The following is a 12,235-nucleotide window of genomic DNA, read 5'->3' on the forward strand; positions in this document are numbered from 1 at the left end:
ATCGGCTATATCATATATGCGTATACAAGTAAAAATAGGAATTTAATTTTAAATATAATTACACATAATATTAATTCATACCAATAGATAATCAACAAAATCATTTCGTAATCATAATGTCTAATAATTATTACGTCATTACGCTCAATTATATAAATATCTACTGTCTATACTTCTGGTATATACCATAGCTTATAAACTTACCAGTTACCAACTTAGTATACTTATATACAAATAATTGTAAAAATATTGTTTCTAGATTTTATTAATCGCGTTGATGAAGTCAACAGCATAGCATATTATTAATTAATAATTATGCTTTGACCAAATACGTTTAGGAATAGGGAAGAAAATATTTTTAAAAAAATTGAACACTTCTGTGAAAAGATGTTAAATGTAAAACATGAATATCGTGATTAAAACAAAATATGAATACCTAGGTATAGGTACAAGTAGGTTTCATGGTCCATATAATACATTTTAGTGGACAATATCAGTGATGTAATGTTTCTTCATCGTTGAATATGGACGCATTCAATAGAGAAAAATATTATAATTATAATTAACATACCTCAGTACATAATTAAGTATATTTTAGTTACCTGATATATTAATCTATTATTGCGAAGTGTGACAAACTCATAATGACAAGAGTTTTGTTTAAACTTTTAAAGTAATAATTTTTTTTTACATTGGATTTTCAGTAAATCAATTCAATCGAAATAGCTAAAATAATTTAACATATAAATAAAAAAAAATGTAAAGCAAATTGTTTGTGTTGCGTACTTGGGTCTGTGTGTTCCTTTAATTTACGCCTATGCCGAGTATCCATTAATGGGTTCTTGAGAGTTAACAGTTAACACTTCACAATTTGTAATATTGGGCTTAAATAACAATTAATTAAGTAACAAATTAAAATCCTCAAAATGGATTAAATGACGTAGGCATAGGATGCCCCTTAGTTTTAAACATAAGTAGGACGCAAATGATACAATTTTAAAGTCGATATAAAAGAAAAAATAAGAACCATGTATATTTAAAATAATGAAAAAAAACTAATTCCTTACATTTTACAAGTTAGTTCTTAAAATTTAAAATTTTTATTGTAAATTACTAAAATTAATAACACTCAAAACAGTTCAGTTAAACAAAATACAGAATGAATAAATTTTTACATTCACCTAAAACTACGTATAGCATATTCAGTTATGTGACGTGGCCACCCTGCGAGTATTGTTATCAGCTAAGACTACCTAAATAATATTAATAGTAAACACGATGTGATAGTAAATAATAATATTATTATTTGATATCTTGATTCTTAGCTATTAATTATTGACGTCTGACGATTAGTCATTCTATTTCACGGTGTTCGTTAAAAACAAAAACAACCAAACTGGTAGCAGAGGCCAGAGTTAGCATACAGGTTAGTCATAGGCCATAGCAAACTACTGAGCCCACTCCACATACTATAATATTATACTCTAAAGTACAGTGATAATATAACTTACTAAGTTATAACATGTTTAAGACGATTCGTATTTATTGTGTCGCAGTACTGGGTTGAAGGTTGTTAGTGTTGTTACTTGTTTCATTATTTCATAATTCCGTTCTCATATTCTCTGCTGACCCTGAGAAATTCAATTTTTGCAGTTTACATCACAAACAAATAAAAACGTTTCTGTAAGTACCTCTATATTGTCTGGTCTCCAATTTTGTTACCAAAATAAAAATCATATATTTTTCTAAAAACCCCTAACCTGTCTATAATTTAGTAATGAATTGTATTCTTGTCAATTTAATATCAATCTTTTTCAGCTTAATGGTTGTTAAAACCACTAAATAAGGAAGAATAATGACAACTTGAGTATTTCAAATTATAAATTATACAAAATTTGTATTATTTATTTAACTAATCTTATTTTTTTTTTCTTATTAAGATATTCTTTGATTGATTATTATTTTAATTTTAAATAAAAATAGAAAAATCTAGGGAAATACCTATCATGTTATAATATTACTTAAGGCATACGTATTGTATGCTATCTATCAAACAAATCTATATTATATATAATCTATTAACATACGTTACTAATCTGCTCAATAGTCTTTTAGTTGACAGTTGTTCATATTTCTTTAATTTTTTATATCCTAAAAAAATATTCAAAAACATTTTTTTATTGACAATCTCTACCATTCTTCTTGCAATTATATTTAAGAAAGATTGATCATTTTACGAGCTCTGATTCCATACTTTACTTTCATATTTTTTCCATAACACCTATATACCTCTATAATCGTCATTACTGTCAATACAATAGATAACATAATTACTTGTAGACAGTATACGACACCAAAATTCTGGTTATAGATAGCATACGACACCAAAAATCTGTTAATAGATCGCATATGACATATGTGCCTACTTTGTACCAAAGGTATAAAAAAAAACTTTTAAAATTGTCTCATCTGTAGTTTGTTAACTATTCTTTAAATTGATCAAATATTAAACTTGAGTAATTTTAAATGAAAAATAGTGTTTTTATATTGTTTCTTTATAATATGTGTTTAAAAATTATCAAAGTATTTGGCAATTTTAATAATGATCTTTAAAATATAACAGCAAGAACCTTTATAATTGAGTTTTCTACACTCAATATAATTTTTAATGCCTAATAATAATAATATAATAAATAAATAATTTTTTGTACTAATGATCATCATTATAAATAAATTTATTCTTTATACTGACCCCCTGATATATATTACTGTATCATAATGGTATACACTTACTTAAACTACCTTTAAAATTCAAAACTAATTTGCTACGCATATGGTACTGTTATGCTATGTTGAGGTGACTCTTGTGAAATATTATAAAATCAGATTTAAAACTAATAAAAAAATGGTGTATCTAAAAATAATTTATTTCCAAATTTAGATAAAACATGTTTTTTTTACTCATGCCTCAATATATCACAATTTACCTACAGGAACAAAAATAGAAATTCACAATCATCCAATTATCACTGCACACTTAATAAACTATTGCTGTTAATCAATAAATAGGTACAGAACAAAATTTTAAATATTTAGGAATTAAAATCAGTAGTCATGTGAAATGAAAGAACCAAATAAATGTTTTAGTAGTATTACTTAGAAAAATGATTTATATATTTAGAAATCTAAACAAAATTTTAGAACTGCCTAATTTACATCAAGTTTACTTAGTATTAGAATCAGTAATCTATTATGCTATGATATATGGCTGGGGTGTTGCATTTGATAATGCTGTAATATGTAAAAATCAAATTATTAAAATACTCCTTAATAAAGAACAATTAATGTACTCAACAATATATTTATGTAAAAAACTAAATGTGATACCTGTTAACAAAATCTATCCAAAAATTATTACAATCAATATTGCATGGAGTAAACACAAGATACACATAAACCATTTTACTATAAATAGATCCAAAAACTCACATTTGGTAAATATTTTAAAATAATTGGAACCAAATTATGTAACAAGATACCATTCTATAATATAAACCTACCAATTAATTTATTAAAAAAAAAAACATTTTGCAATACCTAGTTAGTGAAATTTTCTAAGAAAGACTAACATTATAAAAAATAATTGGTATTCGTTTTCTCTAATCCAATCAACTTAAAATAATTTAATTTCAATCATGTATGTATGTTAGTATGTATTTAAAATTAAATTGATTAAAAATAAAAAATAATGTAGATTTATCAAAAAATACTTCATTGTTCAAATTTTCTTAATCTATATTTTTTCTATTATTTCTAAAAAAATTTAATTTTATAGGTACTTCTTGAAAAAATTAAACAGTTTCTATGATGGAGTCAGAATTAAAAAATCAGAATGATTTATTACAGCAGTTAAAATCTTTACGTGCGGAAAAAGAACTATTAGAAAAACATGTATTTGTACTCAATGAGTGTTTATCTGTAGAGGAATTAAAAGCAAAAATATCTAATCTGGAAAAAAAGAAAGAGATGTTAGGATCATTGGAAAATGTAATTGGAAGATTACGGGCTGAAATTGAGCCACTAAAGTATCTGAAATCTATTTTGAAAACTAAATTAAGTGATGAGAATAAAATACAATCAAGTAACATTGGATCAGAATTGTGTACTAATTTGGAAGTATGTGCTGAGATTGAGCCGCTAAAATATTTGAAAACAAAACCTGATGTTGAAAATAAAATTCAAACAAATAACGTGGGGTCAGAGTTATCTATTGATTTGGAAGCAAATGTTCCTAAATTTGATATGGAATTTTGTAACAATACTTCTATTGACGTTCAAGTAGCACAACCTGTTGAATCTAAAACTTTTATTTCTCAAAGTACACAAAACATTCCTACTGAATCAGACACAATTGATTTGGTATCTTACCCAAAGTTACCAATGTCATCTAAATCTAATTCAGTGTCTACTAAAAATGATGGCAGTCTTGATGAATGTATGCAACTATTGGATCAATATGATGTAGTGACTGATCAAGAAATATTAAATTTTCCTACAGAAGATGTTAGTATTGTTTTTATTTTTCTTTTTTTTATGTTTAAATTTTAATAATTTATTTTTACAGAATATTTTGAAAAGTCAAAGTGTTAATCAGGAATCTATTAATACTGATATTGACAACAAGGTACAGAATACACAAAAAGCAACAACAAGCACTCATTTTGATGCTGAAATTATAAATACACTTACAAAAGACCAAGTACCTATAGAAGTAAAGTTTTTTCTTTGTCCAAAACACATGTTATTAATATTTAATTTTATATGTTAACATTACTTGTTTTTTTTATAGAAAGATGTAAAATTTGATTTAAAAAATTTAATTGATCTTGGCTTTGGAACATTTAAACTTGACGAGGCTAGTACATCTCAACCAACTCTAAACAAAGAAAGTTTACGTTCAGATGCCAATGCTAATATTGGAGATTTATTACTGAAAATACCACAGCTTTTACTGCAACAAGGAATGCATTATATTCAAGTTGGTCCATATTATGTATTTTATATTAATTGTACATTTACTTAGATTTTAATTTGAATTCTAATAGTCAATAAACACTGTGATTCTTTTGAAAGGTAACTCTAAATTATTCTGTCCAGTGACGTCAAATTGATATGCGGTTTTCAGGAGGAGGTAGGGAATACCTATATACACATTTCTTGATGATTTTTAGATTTGTATATCTTTGTGCACATGTGCAATACAACTTGCATTTTTTTAAATGGCAACAGGTGTTTTGAATACCTAATTCGGACAAATTGAATTTTTCTGAGTCAATTTGGTCCTTTTTACCATAGCTCTAAAACCTATCTTGACTAAATGACAACACGGTAAAGTTTTGATTAAAACTATTGAATTTTTCAACAATCATCAGTATTTCTTTTTTTATTATTATTATTAAATTTAAATGATTTAATAATATCTGAAAACCTAAAAATAATAAAAAAAAATATTTAAAATTGCATGAAAGTTCATAAAATTCATGGATAATTGTTGAAAAATTCAATAGTTTTAATCAAAACTTTATCGTGTTGTCATTTTGTCAGTTTTGATTTTAGAGCTATGGTAAAAAGGACCAAATTGAATCAAAAAAAATTGATTTATCCTAATTAGGTATTCAAAACATTTATTGCCATTAAAAAATGCAAGTTGTATTGCACATGCGCACACGAAAAGATATATAAATTAAAAATCATCAAGAAATGTGTATTTAGGCTTTCCCTATCTCCTTCTGAAAACCACATATCAATCCAATGTCATTAGATAGAATAATTTAGTGTTACCTTAAAAAAGAAATCACACTGTATAACAGTTTTAATTAAAATATATACAATATACCTATCCACTATTAAGTAAAATTTACAAGAGATGGCATTGTGTTTGGCCGCAATCATTGAATGATGATGATCTGGTTAAGCACTGTCCTGTGTTACTATTTCAGATGAGCAACAACTTGAGTTCTTAGCGACAAAGTCATGTCCCACTTATATGCATTTCAAAAACCTATTATTCTGTACCCTACTGTAATAAAAATATATTTATATACAATAAAAGCCAAACAGTTATTCAAAATTAAACTAATTAAATTAATGCTAAATAAATATTATTTTATTTCAGTTGAGTTTGATTAGGTATATTCTCTAATAATTTATCTTTGTTTTTCTAAATATTAAAGGTTGAAGAAGAATCTAAAAAAAATTTTAATGGTAATACAAATGTACCACCAAAAGAGAATAATAAATTAAACAAGGAAAACAAATTGAAGAATGAAGTAAATAAATTTTTAAATGACTATACAAATTTATTGCAAAGCAGTTCACAAGTATGTTGCCTATTTAAAGCTTTTCAAATGTTCATATTTTTAAAATGTGTTTTTTTCTTTACAGACAATAAAAAATGATAATGTATGCTCCAAACAAGCAGAATCAAGTCAGCACAATGAATTATCAGCTAATACCAGTAATTCTGAATGTAGTATTAGTAGCTTCAATGATATGAATTTAAAAATTGATATATTGCGTGGTATATATTCTCTTGGTTTTGTTAGTCCAACTACTTTACAAAAACGTACAATTGTACACTGCCTAAATGGACGGGACATAATTGTTTTTGCTCAACCAGGTAATGGTAGAACAATGATGTTCACCATACCATTACTACAACGCATTAAAACTAATTTAAATGAGTGTCAAGCATTAGTATTAGTACCAACTCGAGATCTTGCTGTACATATTCAAAAGGTATGATATGGCTATAATATATATATATATATATTTCCATAGCTATTTTTGTATTTTTTATTTAACTTATTTAAAATTTAAATTTAAATTGCAAAACCAAATTAGTTTAAATAAAATACTATTAACTATATTTATTGTTTTTATATCAATGTTTTCAAAAAATATTCAGCATTACATCACTAAACTTAAAAATATTGGTTGTCATTAATTGAATACTAATTTATAATTAAAGATGAATCCATATTTTATTGTTCATAATATATTTTCAATATTAAAATGTAGATGTCTTGAGAATTATTGTAATTACTAGTGTAATTTTGGAATGTTACATACTGTATAGTTTTACTTTTATTATTTCATTGTTAAATTGATTTTTTTTTTCTTAATATAGATCATTATGAGTATTGGTGACTTTTTGGGTGTTAATATATGTATTGGTGGTGACAATGTTCCAAAAAAACTGTCTGTTATTCCACATATAATTGTTGGTACTCCATTGGGAGTGTCTAATATGATTACATGTAAGTCACTACGTACTGGATGTATTCAAACAGTTGTAATCAACAAAGCTGAAAAGATGTTGTCTAATAACTACATCAAATTAATTGAGGAAATAATGAAAAAGTTAACAAAAACCAGACAAGTCACTATATTGACATCAGACTCACTAGATCACGTATTAGACATTTACATGGAAACCTTACGTGATCCTCTAGTTATAATAAATGACAAAGAAAAAGATAATGACCTGCTTAAAAGTATGTCACTATAAATAAATTTCTATTAATAAAATTTATAAATTAATAATTTTGTATAGCCTTTTTTATTTTCTTAATGATTTATTAATACTTTTTAAATTGTTGTGTTTCATAGATCTTCCAAAACAATTTTATTTAAATATTCAAAATGAATGGAAAATGAATGCACTTTGCGAAATCAATGAAACATTTAAAATGCAGAAATCTATCATCTTCTGCAACACTTTGGATAGAGCACAAAAACTATGTAATTCATTACAAAGATTGGAATATGCTGTATCACTTTTTCATTTGGAAATGAACGCACATGAACGCGAGCAAATCCTTGATATGTTTTCTTCTGATAACTTAAAAATACTCATCACCACAGATCCAATCAAAGGCAGTCAATTTCAGCAAGCTGCTTGGATAGTAAATTATGATATGCCAATAAATCCTATTTGTTATCTAGATAGAGTAACCAAATGTAATGATAATATAAAATTGATAAATTTCATTTCTGAAAATGATGAACTTATAAAATCGACAATTGAAACACACAACAAATCTTGTATGATTCCAATGCCTCTAAACATGATTGATTTGTTAAATTATTTCTCTTCTTAACTCTTATGATTTAATATTGTTTTAAAAATTAAGTAGTATAATATAAATTACTATAATAAATAATAGAAGATACATATTAATATTATATTCTATTGAACTAGAATTCTAGGAAATGGGTTTTATTATTATTTTATATTATTATAATGTTACTCTAATTATATTTTTATGTGGCAATTTTGGGATGTGTTTAAACTTTAGTTTACATTTATTTATATGATTTTACTTTATGTGATTTGTTTATGAGTGATATTAGAATGTTATTCAAGAAATAATTAAGTAGCGATATTTTGAAAATTAAAAATTTATATTGTTTTTTTATTTTTATTTTTATTTCAATAATAATACTTTATTTCCATAGTTATTTTTTAAACTATTTTATTTAGTTATCAAAAATCTTATGTTATTATTTATTACCACTCTAATAAATAATAGATGTTTTTACTAATATTTTAACATATTAAAACTGATATGGGCTGAGTTTACTATAGAAGAATACATTATGTAAATGGCTTTCTAATTGTATGTATTCATGAATAATAACATAAGTTTTACTAATTTTTACTGTTGTATGAAATCAAACATATCGTTGATGATGTGATTCTTGATAATTCAATTAAAAGCTTGTTAATGGTTTTTAATTAAGCTAAATTAACCACAGTAGCCGATTTTGACAATTTACAATTTACCTTAAAATGAAAATTCTATTACAGAAGTTGAGCAATGAGCATTGTGTATTAATCTTTTTTGGTAGGTGCTACTTGAGCTGTTAAGAGAATGTTTAACCCATTTTCATTGTTTCTACAGGTTTATAGTTGGTGTTATAATAGTGGCTACAATAACTGATACTATTATAATTTAGGTTAAAATGTATAAAAATCAACAAAAGTACACAAAATTTAAATTTATTAACTCAAAGCTTTATTATTATTGTAAATCAAGTTAACCTAACTTGATTGAGATACGTATGTGACAGAAAATTATTCAGGAGTATATATTTCAAAGCTGTAGCCAAGCAGGGTTTTAGGGTTCAGACCCCCTGAAATGTAGTATATAGTTGCTTTGTTGCATTAAAAGTTTGTTCATTTTTATAATTTCTTATTTTATTACATAATATAACATATTTATACACAACCCCCCCAATAAAATATTTTGCTTGCTACGGCCTTGATATATTTAATATTTTCTTAAATCTTATGAATGAGTAGCTGTATGTATTGAGTTGTGTGTTAAACAATTTTAGACTAACATCACAGTTATAAGTTAGGTACCTATGCCAAAACTGTAAAATCGTGTAAGGTGTACCTACAATGATGATGTGTATAGACGCCATAGACACTCATAATATGTTGGTTTAGCTAAGAATTCAATTTAGGCGATATCTAATTACGTGGTGTGACGTCAATTCGAACCAACTTTGTTGTACTCTGTACATTATTAGGCTTAAATTTCAATTTTCAAGCATAGATGTATTTAATATTTTAATAAGAGATCTGATTATAAATGGTTTTCTATTTTCATACCTTTTTTTTTTAACAAACCCGTTACCTACACATCAGTCGTGGCGTAATATAGTTATGTAATAATACTAATAAATATGAAAATTAATGAAACATTAAAAAGTATATCTGCAGAATACGGCATAATCTTTTAAATAATTATATCTGGCATTTTAATTTGTTGGCAACATCTATAGTATATTATTAAACAGTAAATTGAGCTTTATAAGACTTAGGATTACCTAACCACTTACAATTTATCTAAACATTTTTAATGCAAAAATACAAATTTAGTTATACGTTATACTTGTAAGTTGTAGGTATTATAGTTATGTGTGTATCCTTTCTTTTCGAAAACGTATTACAAATTTACAATTATGTCATAATAAAAAGGTGTTCCCCAGTTCCCCTTGAAATAGATGCGCACGCTCAGTAATCCTTCAAAAAAGCCAAACGTCACACGACATGGCTTTTCGTTGAGATTTATGAAGCAGATGTTGTGAATACAAAATTACATTAAATAAAATTCTTTTTTAGGAGACGAGACAAATATACCTCTTTGGCTCTATACATTATATCATGATTCATGACTATACATTGTATATTTGTGTAGTATAATATTATGTTACTATTTTAATTTTTCATATAAAAAAATGTTATTTTATATTAATTGTTAGTTATAATAATGTATAAATATTAAATATAATATGTTTATTAAATAAATATTTAAAATTAAACAATTTTATTTCACAAAAGTAGTAGGTACTACAAAATATGGATAATTAAGTTGATGCAATAAATTAATGCGATAGCCGATAGGTAGGTACCTATTTATTACTTCATTGAGTACCGTACTACCGTTTTATAATTTAAAGAGTACCTACCTACCTAATAGTAGATAATATACAAAGGTATAATGTGACACTAAGCTGGGATAGGTATTTAAATCAGCATTATTGATTTCGGAAACAAATTTTATCTAGATATGGATAGAATTTAAGTAGAACAATCCTAAATTTTACTTCCCACGTAAACATGCATTATACAATATAAGTTCATACATTTCAATAAATGTACATATTGGTATATTTACAAGTAATATTTATTATAAGTACTTTATGAACGATTTTTTTTTTGTGAATAGATAAATTATTTTTTCCTGGAATTACCAGTAATTGGATCTTCATTCCCACTGGAAAACTAACTCATATTTCAATTTTCAACTCCCAAGAAATTAATTTTTATTTTGGTGATACATAAATGTTCTCATATTTCAATCCTTTTAAATTTTTGTTGATGAGTTATCTTAAATATCAAATATCAATCAAAATCCAAGTAAGTACAATTGAACGATAACTCTGTTAAAAATCATACTTTTTATTTAAATCTCTGTAGCTTGTACCTATACAACTCAAATTTAACATATTATTATAATAGTTATAGTAAATTGTCCTATATTTTTCTATGAACAGTGTGAACTCTTTTTAGGGGCAAATTAAGCACACAAAATATTGTAGGTATATAATAATTGTAATAAGTTTACTTAAAATAACCGTGAATGGTATACTCTGAACTCGGAAGAAATTGTTGACACATTATCATAAAAATATTTAAACTAGAAAAAAATGTTGGTTTCACTGGAAAATGATAATAATAAATAATGATAAGAGTGATTGGCGGGTGTCTGAAATATATTTTGGGAAAACCTATGATAAAAATTACGAGCAAAAAATATTTGAACTTATAACTTTGGTAAATCATTTCTTAAATTTGATAAAGTATTCTCGATAGGTACCTACATTTATATTGTTGATGTTGAAATTGTACCTACCATGCCATTTGTTGTTTTAAACATTTTTTTTTTTTTGAAGCATACCTACACAAAACATAGCAACTGGTTCAGTCAAAACTAATTTGGTTTCATCACTAAAATTATATGATAATAATTTTGGCACGTTCCAATTACTATCGAATCATCTATTACTACTAAAGGTAAAATAAATTTAATATAATTATATCATTTATACATCTATTTAATGTTATTAGGTAATAATACCAGAATATGTTTTTGGTTTCTTAAAGTAATGCAAAACGACAAATTTTAATAAATTAGTAAAAATAATGTTTGTCTTTAATTTTGTTTTTGTATTTCTTAATTACTTCGATTTTGATATATTAAATTATATTTTATATATTTTCATTTTTACCTCTCAAACGTACCAACTAGTTATAATTTTGTATCAGAAACCACTCCCAAAGTTGAAGATTAACGAATTTTTTCATATTATTTATCACATATACAGTCAAAAAAAAAAAGATATATACATCATTTTAAAATTAATAACATTCATCGCTCCAAGCAAAGTTTAAAATGTATGATATCAAATGTTATATTTTTACTGTAGTAGGTACTTACCTATATATCAACAGTATACTGTTAATGTACCAATATTATAATTCATATTATAATTTTTACATTTAATATTGCTTATTTTTAATACTATCAGATGGAACACTAAATTGAAATTACGTGAATCGAGGATAATCCTTTCGAATTAATCAAATTTTGCTGCAAGA

General features: G+C 25.2%; 1 protein-coding gene across 3 annotated transcripts; it reads left to right on the forward strand.

Annotated features, from left to right (window-relative positions):
- The first annotated feature begins 1,278 nt into the window (after positions 1 to 1,278).
- LOC114120008 (probable ATP-dependent RNA helicase DDX6) lies at positions 1,279 to 8,523 on the forward strand. 3 transcript variants are annotated; one of them, XM_050203528.1, is made up of 9 exons: positions 1,317 to 1,426; positions 1,532 to 1,683; positions 3,836 to 4,563; positions 4,625 to 4,771; positions 4,850 to 5,038; positions 6,234 to 6,380; positions 6,445 to 6,798; positions 7,190 to 7,556; positions 7,672 to 8,523. In XM_050203528.1, exons 3-9 carry the CDS (start codon positions 3,865 to 3,867, stop codon positions 8,160 to 8,162), a joined length of 2,394 nt encoding a protein of 797 aa, XP_050059485.1. In that variant the 5' UTR covers positions 1,317 to 1,426; positions 1,532 to 1,683; positions 3,836 to 3,864; the 3' UTR covers positions 8,163 to 8,523. The 3 variants fall into 3 exon arrangements, with proteins under 3 accessions (XP_027837567.2, XP_050059485.1, XP_050059484.1); XM_027981766.2 differs by lacking the exon at positions 1,532 to 1,683 and having other exon boundaries at positions 1,279 to 1,426; XM_050203527.1 differs by lacking the exon at positions 1,317 to 1,426 and having other exon boundaries at positions 1,449 to 1,683.
- Positions 8,524 to 12,235: the final 3,712 nt, after the last annotated feature.

This window comes from Aphis gossypii, chromosome 3 (assembly GCF_020184175.1).
Source record: "Aphis gossypii isolate Hap1 chromosome 3, ASM2018417v2, whole genome shotgun sequence".
In the NCBI taxonomy this organism is placed as follows: Eukaryota; Metazoa; Arthropoda; class Insecta; order Hemiptera; family Aphididae; genus Aphis; species Aphis gossypii.